The following is a 19185-nucleotide window of genomic DNA, read 5'->3' as shown; positions in this document are numbered from 1 at the left end:
CTCACCCTCACTTTCTCGCTGACTTCCTATCGCTCTGCACTTTGTATCCATACCCACATTGTATGCTTCTTCTCTGACATCACAAAGTAAAGCCTCAACTAAATGGTGCCTGGGGGATGTCATGTGATCTGACAGCCATCAAAAATTTCAACAGCAGGAAACCCAGACGGGTCCCATGGAGACCAAATAGCAGAAAGATGAAAAAGACTAATGATGGCGAGATCTCCCAGGCTGGCCCAGCTCAGTGACAGTCTGAGGGTCTTCCTGGGTTGAGGGACTGACAAGCAGATGCAATTCCTTGGATTTCTTGACAGTTGCCCTTGCTTAACCCAGGAAGTGATGTCACAGTGGTGGTATGTCAGTGTAACTGCAACATAATGCAGAATTATACACCTTAACCTCATATTTAAGTGAAAATACTCAACACAGAGGAACACGTAATAACCTGTGACCTTAAAGACTTTGTGTTCAAAGCCCAGAAGAGGCTTTAACTTCAGAAGGGCTACTAAATATGTGCTCTGTCAGAACATATTCCTAATTATAATGGTTGCAAATCAGAGAGTAAATGGTCTGTGATTGGTCACACACTGGAATAGCACAAACACAAACCTTTGCTCTGAAAAATTAACTTGCCCTTGAATGCTCTCATGAAACACTGCCGGCCATCGCTCTCAGACGAGACCCCTTACGTGTCTGACTGCTCTTGTGACCATAAATCACTCCCTCGTACTTTAGGTCACTGGAGCCTGACCCCGTGCACTGATCACCCACGCCTCCAAAGAAAGCGAAGCATCGGCGATCGACGGCACCTGACCATGCCAGGGCCCCTCAGGCTCTCTGATGTCATCGACTGCAGCATGACCCTTGTGCCTCGTGCGTTCCCTTATGGCGTGAAAATATCCCCATGTGCAGCCACCTATTGGCAGCAACCCAAACAAGCAGCCAAGCTCGTCATGAGAGAAAGCAGCACTCTACTCTGTGGCTATTTAACACAAAACTCAGAGCACAGGGCACCCAGATATCCTGGATATCCTGCATGGCAGACGGTTGACTACACACTGTGCACAGTGGATCAGAACCACTGGAGCAAAAAAGAGCATCAAGAGAGGCCAAGTAGGAGGCCCAGCTCCCCCAACATACCCCCTGGGGGATGCAGCCTTCTGTTGCAGTAAGGGAAAATGGGGAGGGGTGCGCCCTAAATAAGCTCTCCAGAGCTCCAGGGCATGGGCAGCGGTCCAGATGTGGGCATGGTGTTAGCGGCTCTCTGACCTCCTGAAACGTTCTTGCCCTCAAGCGCTGGACTGAAAGCAAGTGCTGGAGGCCAAGTAAAACATGCCAAGCACACTTCTTAACCAAACAAGACACTACAGAAATGGCTGCTGGATGTTTAAACACACAGGTTGCATTCTGCATCCAGTGAACTAACAGATTTGTCAAAAGGTATCCAGATTTTAGAATGACCAGTTTGTTCTTTAGCATATGAGTTATTAACATCCTGTTTGCACTGACATGGGAGTAAGTGAAGAAATACATGCTAGACCCCTTCAGCTGTGCTGGGAAATTTGAGCATTGCTCCCGAAAATTGCATCCTTACACCACGAAATATGTGAGTTTACCATTCAGATGAGTCCAAGCTACAACTATGAAGCCTAAAATGCGATTTGAACTTCTGAGACAGCCTGCTGAAGATGCCTTCCTCAAGAGCAAGGATAAAACAAGACAGCAGTTTCCCTGTATTAATTGAGCTTCTCATGAAACATAAGCAGGAGAAATTATTTCTAATAGAAGACTACTGTAATGAACAAGATGGAATGCTGTAAATCCTTCAGACACAAATGTAAGATAAAGGAAATAGGAAAGTAACATAGCTCTATAAGCCAGCCTTCTGATTGTTAATGGCCACCATTTACAACCTCTAAAGCCCAGCTATAAATCACAGCATCACACAGGGGAATGGGCCCGATGGCTGTTAAAGCGAGGTGAGAGGTGGTTATTACCGACCGGCCTGCCATGCAGCCGTCCTGCTCGCCAGGATTATGGTACTCCGCACAACCTGGGTCCCGGAGGAATGTGATTACAGTGAAGGTTCAAACCGAAAGAGGAGGAAACATTTCTCATTAGCTCAGGCGACACACACACACACACACACACACACACACACACACACACACACACACACACACATACATATTCAGGCATACCTTAAAACAGACAGGAAAGTGCATACAAACACACTGACACATGCAGTCATGCTCACAGACACAGAGGTGTGTTGCTCTAGTGATGACCTCAAACATGAACACATGTTCCCTCTGAATTCAAAGCATCTTCAGTTTGACCATCACTCACCCTGGTCTCATTTCCTCTTCACGATTCCAGTGATGAGCACCTCAGTCAAAACCAACGACCCCGTCAACCAGAAGAGGTTTAATGACCGTCAGCTCAGCTCCACTGATTAGCCAAGTGGGACGGGGAAGATGGTTAAAGAGACCCTTCTGGTGGAACAGAGGAGAAGAGCTCTTTGGTCCATGCACAGAACATTCAAACCATTCAAGTCACCATGTTCGCAGCGCCTCATCCAAACCGAAAACTAAGATTTTACTGTGGTTTTCACTTGTTGACCCCCCCGCGACTGTCCACACTCTTACTATGCTTTTACTATGGGTTTATTCATTGCTAAAGTGACACTTTTTCCCTTAAATCCAACTCCCCGGTTCTATTTATTGATTCCTGTAGCTTCAACACAAACCTGGGCATTCTCTGTGAGCTCCACGAACTGGCTAAAAGAGGCCAACTGCATGTTGCAGCACCCCTCTCCGGTAATGAGATGGCCCCAAGGGAATCTTGCCCTCCAGCCCCGGGGTGGTAAATGGAGTTCAGCTCTGCCGCAGCTCTAGCACCTCACTGACATTCCAGTTTTACAGTCTTGGAGTCCTGTCTTCATGTACCCATGTCTTCCCCCGTGCTTCACGGTTCCTCGAGTCCTCCACGACCTCTATTCCGACTCGCAGACAGCGATCAGCAGCGGACCTCGAGACCCGCAACCTCCAGCAGAGGCGACGGACAAAACAGTACGACACTCGATTCGTTTTCCTCGCAGACCAGCATCACAATGAGACGGTCCTTCGTTGTATTTTTTGCGTGTTTTTTTCTGCTTTGAATGGAGGAACGATAAACCCTGCGTCGATTAAACCATAACGTGGTGGGTTAGCGCAAAGATCCGAAAAGGGGACAATTATAAAACAGTACAGTGGACAGACCTCGAAACCCAAATCATACTTTTTGCTCTGCCATTCCTCTTGACATTGTCTTTGTGGACTTCAACTGAGGACTGAATACTTGTTCACAATTGGTTTTTTTTCTGCAAAGAAAATTTTAAATGAAGCCTCTACCTAGAAGCTTCCATTTATACCAAGCAAGGAGTAGAGGTGCTGGGAGTACGCAGGTTTTCTGGAACTTATCCCCAGCATAAAAGAGGATTACCTGTACAGGTATATATGATTTATAATATGTGAGCGATGATTTCTTGAGGGTTCCATTTCCGTGCAGAAATCCTCCTTAACCATCCAATAATTTATTCCTTATGCTGATTCCACTGCTTCGCAGATTAAGTAAGATCTCTTATAGAGCGAATTGTGAGCACTTCTGTAGTGGCAAACTGAGTCTCTCCACACGGATTTGAACTCACAACCAGCTTTGATCGTGGCAATTTCTCTCCCGTGTCCAGCACTGTTGAGGGGTCTTCCACACGAGATACACATGAGCGATGCTTATGGCTTTGGCTGCCCCTACCTGCGAGGGACACGATGCTAATGAAGCCGCAGGCATGATGGAGGCTATGCCTTTGTGCGCACTCACAAATTAATGCACGAGACGTGCCAATTTGTCTTAGTTAGACAAGAAACACAGCCCAAAATGCAACAGACCCTGTTTGCTCTACACCACTGGGTCCAAAGCCACTGCGGCAGAGGAGCTCATCTTATTTAGAACTTAAACATCTTAAATGTTACCTAATGTAAACCTTACCCAAGTTAAAATTTCCCTGATCACCAGAACAACACCTTTTTGGCCTCACACGAGTTAATGGACTCAATCGATTTCGTCTGTGTGGGTTCTCTGATCAGGTTAGTAAAAAACCTTTTAACAGCCTCAGCGTAATTATCTGTAATTATGGGCTGCTGTCAAGAGACATCGTGGAGACAGGGAGGACCATGAAGCGTGGAAAAATTACCGGCTTCAACAGTGTCCTCCAGCACTGCCGCGCACACACACACACACACACACACACACAGAGAGTTTTCTCCACAGTGCCACACACAGAGCAGTCATCAACAGTGACCCCCCCCCCCCACACACACACACACACACACACACACACACACACACACACACACACACACACAACAAACATTGTCCATGGAGTTAGACCAACAGCAGTGTCACTACATTGTTTCAGATTCTATGCCAGTACTCACCCCTTCTTGAGGAATTCTTACTATGCCAAGTATGTATGAAACTTTCAAACAGCATCAGCTTTCTTCTGCTCTTTTGACTATTACAGTTCTTGCTTCTCATGCCACCATAGTTTTAGCTCTTTAAACGTTAGTGATACAGTAAAGTCTCCTTTAATAATATATAATCCATACTGTCGTGTGCTGCTATAAATGTCAGAAAAGCCAGAATGGTAACTCAGCCCTGCAAAGTAAATCATTTCAGACTTGTTACCTAGACCAGTTTTCAACAGGCTGAAATACAGCCTGTCAATCACAAGTCCATGTTTATAAAATAACACGGCCAGGACGGCCAAAAAACTTTTGTGTTTCTGGCTAAGAGAACAGAAGCATTTTAACTACTCTCCCAAGGGACTCCTATTATCACATTGGCTTCACCCATTGAAAAAGTACCTGTCCAGTTAGGAGTCATTGAACAGCAGCTGAACACGGGAAGATCCAGAACTGGACCCCTAGTGTTTCGTCTTCCATTTCCTATGCTCACACTTTATGGTTTCATCCACAGCCTTAGAAAATGCAATAATCCTTACATTCGTTACATAGATGGCTGTGATGTACTGAGGCCAACCAGACCTGTTTTTCCCATGTCAGAGACAGGATTTGCTTTAATTCTACTCCCCTTTACAATGTATATCACCCCAAACAGCAGCAAGTGTGGTAAAGAGCAAGCCTGCTATCAAACTGATCATACGAAATTGAGAATGTGATGTTCACTCACAGACTCCTCCACAACCAGAGCAGAGCTCATTCTGCACTTCCCAAATCCCCGTCCAAAAGAAGAGCAGGTCCAAGTGAATCCGGTGACATACACTGCCCATGGCAGTTGTCCCATTACATTTATTCATTTAGATGACACTTTTCTCCAAAACAACTTACAACGCTAAGCTACTTAGAACTATTTACCCATTTATACAACTTGGTAATCTAGGTTAAGTACCTTGCTCAAGGGAACTAGAGCAGTAGGCAGGATTAAAACTTGTCACCGCTGGATCTGAAAGCAGCAGTTTTGTTCCCTACACTATCAGTGGATCCATTACTTGAACCTCAGCAGCAGCTATCTAGCGACATGTCCACTTTCACCTCTGCCTCCCCTTTTGCTGCTTGACAGATTGGATTCCATATCCCTTATGCAAATACAATCAGAAATGCTGGATCCTAATTGCCCATGATTCTCCTCTAGGCAAAAACCAAGAGAAGAGGTCCCCCATATTCATCATGCAGCTTGCCACGAGACACCCTACTCCCTAGATCTGCTGGAGCTCCTTATGAAAGGTCAGCCATCTAACTCAGGATAAAAGCAAAGGATCAGGGACACATTGGTATGGGCAAAACTTCCCCACTAACCCTTGTCGGCTTGAGATTTATTATCAGTATAACCTGGGGAGCTCAAGCGAAAACTGCCACCATCACAAAATGTTATGGTTGCGGGAGCAAAAGTGTCATTTAAGTACAGGAGAGGGGAAAAAGGAAAAAAAACTTTCGATGTTCTTCAAAAACGAATTTCAAGCCTCATTTGTCGATCCTGAACTTCCTCTTCACGCCCCATTGGCCCAGAGCAAACACTTAAACCATTCTGTCCGAAAGGTAAGACGGAGGAAAGTTGCGGTGTCTCGGAGGTAATCTCTGAGCGTGGTTACAGTGACAGATTGGTCATCCTCTCATCGAACAGAGACGGACAAAAAGCGAGAGACGAGAGACAGAATCTTATCACATTTCTTATCTTATCCATGCCCGAGGAAGACACCCCGCTGCTTTTGGCATTCGCTGGTATCCATCATATTCAAATCACATTTATTCCCTTTCAGAACCGACAGTCCAGTCAGACCCAAGGATTGGCAAACTGACAATAAGGCTTTAAGCTGCGAAGCCCTTTAAATATATTTCACGATAAACGCGATGCACAGATGTCTGAACGTCGTAAAAGTGAGTCATTTTTGATGGACTGACATGCTGACATGCTGAAATACTGGCATACCGTTTCACTCCAGAAGGGTAAGGAATATGGGGTGGGTCATTTTGCTCCATCGCATACCGCGAGTTCCTCTACAGCAAGTCTGAAGCAGGTAGGTATGGAGAAATACATGCCTGTGTACACTAAACATGGGAATGAGCCTCCCTTTCGCTGGTTCACCTGGGTGATGTCTGGCAAAATGCACTGTGAGGTGGACCGGCACTTGTGATTCACAGGCCAGACACCTCAGAGAGAAACACCTCCACTCCTCGCTCAAGTTCCATTTCAATCCAGTTCATTATTAATCCACTTTCAAATAATCCGAAAAAACCTCCAAAGGAGACTTAGCACGCACCTTCAGACCACACGGAAAGAAAGCTATTAAACTTTCAGTTCATAAAAAGACAGGAAGCATCATTTTCACATTTGCCTTTTCGCTCAATAAATATTTGATGAGATCCCTGACTCGGCTTGGCATTCTTTTTAGGAAAGGATGTTAAGGTCATCAGATCGTCACCCACTCGCCGATTCTCTACACGCTCACACAATGAATAATTTTCAAGGCTCGCGTTACCCCGTGCTTTGACCGAGAACGGCGTAAGGAGCTCTGACATCAAGGGGCACAAGGATTCACATCACACAAAATAGGTACACATTTTCCATTTTGTTTCTTTTCATTAGCCCGCTGCATCGGGAGTGCGCCGTTGATAGGAAATACTGACATGGGAGGGCACTTGAATTCACACTCCGCTTCGTGGCATGAAAAGAAGACGATAACATCAACCTAATTAATGCCTGATGAATAGAGAACAGTCGGGTTGGGTTTTTTGTTTGTTTACCGTATGGAAATTCAGAGGAAGCACATTTTTCACAATGCAGATCTCTCAAGATATGTGGAATCGCTGCACATGGTGGCTGCCTTCGCTAACATCGTGACTGACGTTCACAGTAATTGCCGTAAACAATTTCTTGTTTTGGTAACAAATGTTGAAATTGTGCACTGGGAGGATGAACCTCCAAAGTTCTGTCGGTGGTGACTAAATAGGCAGGGGGGGAAAACAGGGACGCCGGCGGGGCATCATTAACAGACAGGAGACGTCTGCAGAGTCCAAAGCTGACCATTTGCTCAAGGTCATCTTTCAAAGGACTGTCGCAGCTTCGTGACACCGGGTGACAAAGGGAGATGACGGAACGCGGCGGGGCATCATTCCCACGGGTTATTCAATTACATTCCTGGGGGGCCGGGTCCGAGAGGTTCTTGTTCCGACGGGGCGGCGAACCACCCGATTCAACCCGCAGCCTCCACTGAACCATTTTAACTCCTTTTTTGAGTACGTAACAGAATAAGGAGAGCTGGGAAACCTGCGGGACTCGGTCCTTCAGCACCAGAGCCGGACAAGCCTGTTTCAATCGATCAGCTCAACAATTTTCACCGACAAGAATATTTCTGACGACTCCTGGTTTTTCGCACACCATTTCGCTTGAAAGTCAACATTTACCATGTAAGGACCTCATTACAATTATATACATGATAGTAACTAATGCTGTGTAACTATTTCATTCAGGCAGCGTGCTCTGCTCAGGCTCGATATTTAATACACGAGTCCCTGCTGAGCAGAACTCCCACCTCTTATATGATTCCGAGCCCCAGCAGTGCTGCGGGAGGGAAATACGGAAGAAGCACGCATGTAATATTTGTTTCTGTTGCACTGTGAGCTGTTCTTCCAATGAGCGCTAGGGGAGGGCCAGCGGTGGGAACCTGTCCAGGTGAGGAGGCAGCTCAAGCCCTGGTCGCTGAGAGCAGGACTCCATGCGGAACGTCCACCTCATTCACCTTTTTCAATCAGGCTGATCGACCGCCGAGGAGAAATCACGCTTCTGTTGCCACTGTCGATCGCCGACATGTTTACTCGCTCTGGCGCAGTGTGTTGCGAAGCGTTTCGCTGATCGACAACACAGACCAGAAGATCTCCTTCATGACGATGCCTGACGAGTGGGGAATTGATCCTACATACTCATCTAGGAGCGGATTCGCGAGTTTCAGCGCTCTGTGAGGGTGGTTAATTCTGCAGCGCAGAATCCATTCCACCTTTCAGGATCATGCGCCATCCTCCGGCTACGGACCCCAACCCAGATCCATACTCATCTCCCACACGCTAAACACTGAACACACACACTACTGCTGGACCACACCGATCCGCCCGCATTGTGTGTGTGCCTGCGCTGAACACTTGCCCACGCACAACCATGAGAGAACACTTGTGTTTGCAGTCTACAAACACACTCCACACTACACCTTTCAAAGATCACCATGCTCTATAAACACTCACACACATACATACACACACACACTTTCTGAACCGCTTGTCCCATACACGGTAGCGGGAAACCGGAGCCTAACCCGGCAACTCAGGGCATAAGGCCGGAGGGGGAGGGGACACACCCAGGACGGGACGCCAGTCCATCGCAAGGCACCTCAAGCGGGACTTGAACCCCAGACCCACCGGAGAGCAGGCACAGCGTAAACCCACTGCACCACCATGCCCCCTGAGCAGAAACTAACAACTTTAATGAAAATATGATTCCCCAAAATTCAGTTTTTTTTTCATTATCAGGTCCAACCCACTGTGCACCCCCCCACCACAGAAAGAGTAAATTCTAATTTGCTTGTGAGTCTTTTAAGTACAGTTTTCAATACCATCAGTGCTATCAAGCACGCCACAACACAATCACAACATACAAAGAATCCTTGATATTGATAACAGGGCAATAACGAGTAAATAATTCCAAGTAGCTTAACACTGTAAGTAGGGGCGCAGTGGGTTGAACCAGGTCCTGCTCTCCAAGGGGGCTGGGGTTTGAGTCCCGCTTGGGATGCCTTGCAATGGACTGGCGTCCCGTCCTGGGTGTGCCCCCTCCCCCTCCAGCCTTATACCCTGTGTTGTTGGGTTATGATCCGGCTCCCCGCGACCCCGTATGGGACAAGCGGTTTCAGATGGTGTGTGTGTGTGTGTGTGTGTGTGTGTTAACACTGTAAGTCACTTTGGAGAAAAGTGCCAACGAAATGAGTAAATGTGATGTAAATGTAACAGGGAACTCTTTCGCTCTTCTCAGCGTGTTCATTGATGGTTAACAGCACCGGATCACCCAGATCTCGTCCTCGGAGGCCAACGCGGCACACCAAAGTGCTTCCGTACGATGCGAGGATACGCAAAGCGAGAGAGAGAGAGAGAGAGAACAAAATGAGCGGGAAAAAGCAGGGAAGCAACAGCCGTGTCTCCTCCCGAACTGCAGGAAAAGCTTCAGCACAGAAGCATGTCACCCTCGTGCAGCTCGCTCTTAAAACCATATCAATCGAGATGCCACGAGCAAGAAAGTCGGTGCGGTGAGATGTATTAAGATTACTGCAGGAAGAGGGATTATGCTCGAAAAACAACAAAACGACAACAACAACAAGCAGCATATGTACTTAAGCTCCCCGTTAGCCCCCAGCATGAAGGAGCAGGGAAATTATAGCCCAGAGTGAACAATCCCATCTGAGCCCTTGCTGCCTCTCAGCTGGGGCTCTCATTATGGAAACGGCAGCGCGACAGATTTACAGTTTTACAAATGTTTGCAGTTGCGCAATGCCCCCGCAAAACAGGCAGCGCTTTCGCATCAAGCGTGGGCATTACTTACAGCACGCACACACACACACACACACACGCACACACGCACACCAAGACCACAACCTGCACGCAATTAGCATGCGTTTAATGTGTTTACAATGCACACGGCAAAGGTCAATTAACATCAGGATGATGCAAACGCTGAAAAGGTTAACTGCCGAGACGTTCGGTTTGACGCATTAATAATTACGCACAAACAATTCAGCATCTTGCCGAGGTATGAAGTCAGGTAATTGTAATTTATGTACCACATACATCCGCTCACCAAATGAGTGTGTCGTACGCATATTCGCCGTGTATGCAAGCGTGTGTCTAAATGCAATAAAAATCCCAAGTGTTCAGCAAGGGGATACAAATGTGTCTTATTAATTGTGCTGAAAGGCACGGATACCGCAATGGTGTGGGGTCTGATTAATATCGCTGACGGTTAAGGAGCTGCCTACCCTTTGCCTCGCAGCTGTCTTTTCAGAGAGGTTCAGCCAAAATCAAAACGCCACAGACGGGTGGTTCGAGCGCCTAGTCGGGTATTGATGATCTATGTCATCAAGAGAGAAATGGAACTCGTGGAGCACAGCAACGTACACAACGACAGGTGTTCCAGTAAATATCCAGCTGTTTGACATCAGATTGGAGCGATAGAATACGGTCACTTCTTGCCGCTGGGTGGGGTTTTCACAGCAATCTAAAATGCTTTGTCGCATCATGGGAAGACCATTTTTGCAAATATCTTGGAAAAAATCTTTGCCTTTGGTTTCTGCCGATTGCTCATTGGTGAATCACTGCGAGAAAAGTGTCAGAGGTCCAAAGGGATCATTATCTAAGAAAGTGGACTAAAGACACCAACTCAGATTAATCTGAATCACAGCTACAGGACGGGTTTGCAAAGTTTACTGTTCTCATATGCATAACATAACACCGGGAATAAATATACGTATATTCAGACCTTTAATTGGATTGCTCAAATAAAAAGTGCTACAAGCACATTTATCATAGGTGTACACAGTAAATTTATTAAAAATACGACTTCCATTTAATTTATGGATCTTACACTTCGTGTAAAAAAAAAAAAAGAAAAAATTAATCTACCTAACTTTCCTAACCAAATAAATTCAAAACGTAATAAAATTACTTCCAGTTAATTATGCATGACACTGAAGTCCTTTATTAAAATTATTCAGATTATGATTCCACCAGTGCCACAAATCATTTTGGGCAGATGAGAAATCACACAGTGCAACTGCGGAGTGTGACAGTGAGGAGTGCTTCATGGAGTGAGGGGCCTCACGTACGGGAAAGGAGCGCAGGAACAATCCAGCGTGTAAACAAACTTTCTCCCACTCCCAGTTGGTTGCACACTCTGCAAATAAGACGTGGCATATAATTGATTTGTTTTTCCCTTGGTAGACCGGTATATTATGTTTCCGTTCAACACCCAACCTATCATGTTTTGAATGTATCTGGCTGCAGATCTTGAGTCTGTGGAACTTATTGCATGCATCCGCATTCATTAAAGTGCAAATATATAATACCGACTGCATGATCCGTTAATAGACATGGGACTTCTTCGTCTGACTGGTATACGCAGACAAACATGGCTAAGTGCACTTTTTGGTGAACGTGGACCCATTAAAAAAGGATTAACTTTGGAATCTCAACGACGATTGGTGTACCACCATGATGGATGTCTTGAGCTACGCCATAGAGTTCAAAGACCATGATGCCTAGACCACCTCATAGTAAGACCTCCAAGACCGCCACAGCACAGAGATGGTGGCTTTTCATTATTATTATCCAATCCTTAAAGCACTTAAGAGCAGTATTGACTTCCCAGGGTCATGCACATTGATTCTATGCCTTACTCATCAATGGTGCCCAAACTAACTGATACTTGACTTAGTTCAATAGGTTCATCTGACTTGAGGGCACTAGGAACATCTTCCATTCAAAGCGTGTGCTCAGTTTAATCAGTGGATGTTGACCTACCAGGACTTTCTCACAGCTTGCATGTAATCACTAGTTCGATGTTTAAACAAACCTTTCACACAAATTTCCATGCAATTTTTCTCTATTCACACGTGCCGTGATGTGCGGAAATCTCGCGAAAACCTCCACATTACACTACTTCCACATGCTCACGTTTGCCACAGCGTCGGAGTACAACGGTTTGTTGTAAATGAAAATGTTCCCCGAGTCCACAGGTGCCGCCCACAGGTGTGAACCACAAATCCCAAACTAAATATGTAACACGGCATAATTATAAAAAGAAATATTTCCTATGCATTTAATAAGACAACAATTAGCACATATCAGTTACAGGAGTAACAGGTATCTTCCTGTCGGATGGGAGAATGGGATGGAGCTGGGGGGACATGCTCTACTGAGATGGGACATTGATCAGCCCCTGCTATAGTGCCCAAAGTCCAGTTTCAGAATGGAAATGAGGGAGGCAGACCTGAACTGCTAAATCAAAGGTCGAGGGAGTGGATCCAGGAGCTAGCGCACAAAGCAGGGCAGTCCTATGGCTTAAAGACCTCTCCTTGGGCACCACGAAGGAGGGGATGTGACGGAGTTTGTGGTGGGGGCCTGGCCGCCGCACTGACCGTTATAAACTCTCATTACCTCTGATGCTTCACGCTCATTTTTCTTGCGTGAATTATTCAGGAGAAGATTCAACTTCCTAGAGGACAGGTTATTAAAAATACATAGAGACATCACAGGCGCAGCTGAAATATTCTTACCTTTCACTTATTTGTCGACAGTAAAGCATACGGAGGAATAACTCTCCATTTTTTTCCATGCTGGGGCAATTATGCCTGCCAGGTTGAGTCCCCCACTCCCCAAAAGCTGTGCAGCAATGTACGCAGAATAAGTAAATACCACCTGAGACACGTTGTGTCTTCGGAATAAAGGGTTCATTACCAGATTAAACAACCAGCTGCAGAAAACAAGGTCAGGGACAGGAAAGCAAAACACGGCAAATTGTCAGACACCAACCTCACATCTGGTGCCTACACCCTTTCATGGAGAATCTGCACTCTCTTATCAGGAGCCTCTGCCCTGCCTTCACCAGCCAAAGCAGCACCGACACCATTTCCAAGACTAATGCTCTATAATATGGAAGCTATGCTCTTGTAGGGGGGTGCAGTGGCACAGTGGGTTGGACCACAGTCCTGCTCTCCAGTGGGTCTGGGGTTCTAATCCCGCTTGGGGTGCCTTGCGGCGGACTGGCGCCCCGTCCTGGGTGTGTCCCCTTCCCCCTCTGGCCTTACGCCCTGTGTTACCGGGTAGGCTCCGGTTCCCCATGACCCAGTCTGGGACGAGCGGTTCTGAAAGAGTGTGTGTGTGTGTGTGTGTGTGTGTGTGTGTGTGTGTGTGTGTGTGTGTGTGTGTGTGTGTGTGTGTGTGTGCGCGCGCCTGCTCTTGTGTCCAGCTCCCATCCCTTTCCTTAGCTTGCAACATTTTTTCTGGGACTTAAGCATGGTTGATTCAAATACAACCGCAGCTCTCCCTGTCTGAAGTTACCCCGTTTTTACCCTCTTTTTTCCGTACCTGCATGGTTTCCTCCCATATTACATCAAGTTCGGATGAACTGTTCAATCCAAAGTGCCCACGTGTGGATGCAAAAGTGCCCTGTGATGGATTATCGTACAGTTTTATTCAAACTGGTCCCAGAAAAGTCCTGCTGTGGTTTCACTAAACCTCAGATCTCAGTATCCACCTCTGAGCCATTTTTGGAGCAAAGCCCAAGTGGTGCATCCCCAAGAAACTCCCCAAAGGCAAAAATGCAACGTCTACAGTCGCTTGTCCCAAGTGGGGTCACGGCGAGCCGGAGCCTACCCGGCAACACAGTGCGCAAGGCCGAATGGGGGGGAGACACCCAGGACGGGACGCCAATCTGCCACGAGGCACCTCAAGCAGGGCTCGAACCCCAGACCCGCCACACACCGGGCGCAGGCCAAACCCACTGCACCGCCGCACTCCCCCCAAAGGCAAAAATAAAATGTATAATATTTTAAAATGATTAATTTAAGCTGCTTTCTAAACGTGTCTTCTAAAACAGACCTCCACCTATTGAACTAATCCTACGGTTTCAGGCTGTCGCAAAATCTCTGACCACTGAAGTGTAAAATCCACAGAGGATAACTGACACTGACTGGATCTTTAGCACAGGAGCAAGCACAGGCACCCCAGAGATTAATTTTACTTCACATTACATCAGCTTAATGTTCATATCCATCAAAAACATTTACTTTTCATTAGACCAAAAAATAAAACATGAGTATGCGATGGTGTATCAGTTGGAAGCAGCGTGTAACAGGAGGTTGAACGCTACATATGAGGGTACGTCAAAAAGTATCCAGAGTCTGTACTGATCTGAAATCAGATTATCGCAGATACTTTTTGACTGACCCTTGTAACCAAGTGATAGGACGGCCACATTCTCCAGGAAGGTTTCGACGCACAAATCGTTTCTACCTCATGCTGCTCCCTCTTTATAAATGATGCCGTATCTTAATGGTAGAGAAAAAGTCGCTCCAGCTTGACTGGAGGAGAAGGCTGCCACGGTCCTTGTTATCCGACACATCCCGTGCGCCAAAAAGGAGCCGCTGAAAAGAGCGGCAGGTCTGTCAGGTCAGATAACGCACGAGAGTGTTCCTGCTCGCCAGCGCCGGAGGAAACAGACAGGCTGTTTAAGCTAAGGTGAACGCCGGGGAGGGTCCCGAGCTGCAAACCGCACTCCGCCTCCACTCCAGCACCACTGCATTCTGGGAACCGGAAGGGTCTGACTTTCAAACACTAAAGGGAAGTATTTTTTCATTGCTGATTTTTCCTGAAGGCACAGCCCTGCCCTCGGACACCTTCCTCCACACTTGTGCAAAGTCTCAAGCGCTTGGTGGAGAAAACATCCAAAAAAAGTTTAATTCACACATGTAAATGAGTGCCAAGAGGGGGAGAGGTGTCTTCCCACCGCGATCTTGCGTCAAGAGGACCTGACACCTGTCAGTGGGACGCTCAGTCATTCACCTCTTGCTGCCACAGTTCTCACTTCTGCACTGTAACACACAAGGTGCTGTGTGTGAGGGGCTGGGTGAGAAACATCAGTACCAGCACCAGCACCAGCCACCAGCTCCACCTCAAGCCATTTATAGTATCTGTCTAATCGTAACAATCTGCTGCTGTGGCCCTCCTCGTCTCACGAGCGATGTATGACTTCAAAAAGGGCACGGATCAACCGAGTAAATAAGAATAATGCGTTTCCTCTTTACAACTTAATAATAAACCATTTTCGGTGGCATGTCTAGCAATGTTGTGTAAACCTCCTGTGCTGTGTTTGCCCAGTAACGGCCATGTACGATACTAAATTATAATTTCACAAGGACAATTAAAATTCCACCTTCCAACTGAAATATAAAACTTACCTGTTTCTAAAAAGCTGAAAAAATGCCTGCAAAGATCACCCTTGAAGGTACTTAATGATCTGCTTACCCTTAATGACCATTCCTGTTCATTAACGGAATGCGTTGCAGGGCTCGCCTTCACTCACTTAATTTCTCATAAAAAAGATAAAGGCTCAAAGGGTGTCTCAACAGTCACCTTCATAATCTACTCCAGGCTGGAGGAACAGCCGGAACCCTAGAACCAGGGAGCCCCGAAAGTCCCCTGCAGGCTCCCCAGATGTGACGCTACCAGGAATCCTGTTGGGGTCCCGGCCGCTTGTGGGCAGAGCAACAGAGACCATCGCCAGACAGAAAAAAAATATCAACCGCTTCTGAGCAGGAACTCCAAAACAGCACAAGAAAACCGTTGTCATTTTGCCATGGAAAGAAATGTTGAAGGGTTGAATCTGCAGGGTCAGCAGCAGTGAAATAAACTTATTCACATTTATTAATTGAGCTGATGGTTTTCTCTGAATCAACTAACAATGTTTAGCTGCTTACAGCATTTTACCCATTTATGAAGCGCTCTGATTTCACTGGTGCAGCTCAGTGTGGCAGATCAATGAATGGGCAATCAATCAATTCTCCAATTCAGTGTGGACAATCGAGCGGGATTAGAACCTGCGGCCTTCCACTGCACCACCTGCTACCCCTCCATTCTGACATGTTTGATGTGTGTAAAAACAACTATCAACGTAGAACGTGTGTGTTGGAGGTGGACAAAACCCGCTTCCTGGGCTGTGCCGACAGGCGTCGGGCCGTTGAGGGCAAAGAACTGCTTCGCAGGGTAAGTTTCCACACAGTAACAACAGGGACCATCTCATCTTGATTTCGGTCATTTTAAATTTGTGTACAGTACAGCAGAGTACCGTGTGCTCCATTAGTGACCGTACTGTTCTTACCCATGGACCGGTCTGGTTTCCCCCCCAAGTTAAGTGTTGCTTCTCTTGGAGATCGTTTTCCAAACCTTGTCTGGAACCGTTCCAGAATTTGTTTCATTGGCTATGCAGTATTTTGCCCGTTCTGGACCCAAACCTTCCCAACGAAGCGCTCATCGGTCAAACGGTCGCTCCTATCTGTAAATTCACAACTGAGCAGCTCAACACACATCTCAAAACTGAGGCTGTATTTCATCACAATAATTGTTGTTCTTCCATTTGTAATTAGTTGTGGTTGATTATTATAAGAGACACGGAGGCTTACAGGCCACACTGCACACTGGAAATCTCAGAGAACCCATTAACATTTCATAAATAACCGTGCAACTGGTGCCTGTCCCCTGTTTCCCCACAGTTCCATAATCAGTAATTAAAAGAGCAAAGTTATGTTGCCGATGAGTCAATGGAGTGTGAAATGTGAGCACCTGTATTCAGCGTTAACGTTCTTCACTGGGCAGTGAGCTCCGAGTCGTGAATATTAAAAAGAGATGATTCTGCCGTCGCAGACGCAAAGCTCTTTCCGCAGACCTGCTGGAACAAAGGCCGGGCCTAAACACGTTTTCCACAATACTACTACATGGTATGCAGCGTTGTCATTGTCAGCGCTAGTTATTTCATTATTTCATCTGATCTCTCCTTTCATTAGTGCATCGGGTTTGTCAAGACAACCGCCTGGCCTCTCTTATGAATGGAAATCCTGCTTCTTTCCTCAATAACCCAGAGGATCTGCGTCTCCCGCCTCCCCCAGACCAGATGCTCAACATTCCATCTTTAACAACATGGAGAGAGAACAAATTTCAGTGTTTTCATCTCGCACTTACCGTGGCCAAAAAATATCTAAAGGACGGCGCGGGGGGGGGGGGGGCATATCTGTGAAACATTTACACAACGTCTGCATGTTTCTCAAATTTCAGACCGATTATTTTTAGCCAGCGACATATGTCATCGTCATGAATTATTCATGAGACACGAGACATAAGATGAACCATCACCTGCAATCAGATACAAATCCAATATTCCTTCCTCAAAGTAAAGGCACTTAAATTCTGGAAATCTCATTAGGCACATTTCTGTTTATTTGCCCATGCAACGGAGATGAAGAAACTTGAACAAAAACCATGGGATTTTAAACATTTCGACTTCAGGCCCTCTGAAATAAAACTGCACACTTTTCAAAATCGTGTTTGCTTGTGTGATTTATGGAAAGCTCCCAGAGCCGCGGCGAGCGGAGGCAGGTTTTCATTGAGACGGACTGCATTTTAATTGGCTGTCATGGTCGACCATTATCCGATCCGATAGTAAACGCTGCCCCGTTCAAACGGCAAGTACGGGAATGGAGGGACCGGGGCCGGGGCCGGCGCGGCGAGAGGGGAGGGCTCATTTCACAGCCAGATCTGAGCGGGAAGAGGAGCCGTCGCCAGTCGACGAGGCGGGGAGCCGCACGCGGGACGTGAGGAACGAGCCCCGGCAGCACCCTGCCACGCCAAGCAGCTGAGCCGAGCTCGCTCTCCGGGACGTCCGTGGAGAAAGGCAAGAAGAGAGGGGAAGAAGGCTTACCTTGAAGAGTCGCAGGATGTTGGCCACCATGATGGACACAGAGCTGGCGGCAGCCCCGATCACCCCCACGATCTTGTCGGGCTTGGTGAAAATGGGCGGGTCGCCGTTGGCACAGCGCACGTCTGACGAGTCTTTCTCGATGAGCGCCTGCACAAAGGTGAGCGACTGCTCCAGGGCGTAGGTGTCGCGCGAGCAGGTGTCCAGGATGCGCGCCCCCAGCGTGATGTTGGGCAGCAGCTCGGGGTCCTTGTTGATCTGGTCGATGGCAAAGAGCATGGCCTCCAGGCGGTGGATGCCCTTCTCCTTCTTCAGCTCCCCGCAGGGCACGCCCCGGTCGCCGCGGGCGTGCACGGGGAACAGGCCGCCCAAGATGATGTCGCCATCCAGCCGGATGGAGTGCGCATGCTCCTGGGCCTCCGTCTTCTGCATGGATGTGAGCAGCCAGCAGCACTTGGCAGTCAGCAGGAAAAAGCACTGGCAGGACACAGACCTGCGCTTGGAGTCCCTCGCCATGGCGGTGGGAGGGTGGGTAGCGCACGGGCGGGCAAGCAGGTGGGACCACGAAGCTTCGAGCGGTCAGGGCAGCAGGTGGCGGTCTGGCGGTGAGCACACAGTGTGGATGGGACCATCGGTGCTTCTCTGCCAATCAGTGCTCAGCCTGGGACCCCAAGCAAGTGGGGGGTCTACCACTGGTTTTTATAACATCCCGGCCACATTTTGCACGCATGTTACGACCGAACAGGAGACGGGAAAGGTTTGGAGCCAACTGACGATGCAGGAATATCAGTCTCGTGGCTTCAGGCTTGCAAAGTTCACACACGTTCCATGTACCCTGGTTGGAAATAACAATAAAAATGTTCAGGTTAGTATCTGTGACTAACCTTTAACTGGCCTGCAAAGCAACATGGTGCCATCTCTCTCTCTCTCTCTCTCTCTCTCTCTCACACACACACACACACAAGTTTACAGCAAAGGTTTTAATAAGGAGATACTTAAGCCAGGGGCGCTAACACTATAATGCAAGGCATCTTACAGTTTTACACATTTCAGAGCTTGTTACTTTACCACAGCAGCTCAGGTTAAGCACTACAGCAAAGACTTGGCTAAGATTTGACCCAACCA

General features: G+C 47.3%; 1 protein-coding gene across 2 annotated transcripts in view; it reads right to left on the bottom strand.

The window, feature by feature from the left end:
* Nucleotides 1–18879, bottom strand: part of grm8a (glutamate receptor, metabotropic 8a) — a 116961-nt gene extending 98082 nt beyond the window's left edge. For both annotated transcript variants that reach the window (XM_018726062.2, XM_018726063.2), the window contains exon 1: nucleotides 18064–18879. In XM_018726062.2, coding sequence (XP_018581578.2) covers nucleotides 18064–18576 — 513 coding nt within the window. In that variant the 5' untranslated portion in view covers nucleotides 18577–18879. The remainder of the gene's footprint in view (nucleotides 1–18063) is intronic.
* Between the last annotated feature and the right edge of the window lie 306 nt (nucleotides 18880–19185).

Source organism: Scleropages formosus, chromosome 21 (genome assembly GCF_900964775.1).
Source record: "Scleropages formosus chromosome 21, fSclFor1.1, whole genome shotgun sequence".
Taxonomy (NCBI): domain Eukaryota; kingdom Metazoa; phylum Chordata; class Actinopteri; order Osteoglossiformes; family Osteoglossidae; genus Scleropages; species Scleropages formosus.
The sequence above is the reverse complement of the archived record's forward strand: the minus strand, read 5'-3'. Positions and strand labels throughout refer to the sequence as shown.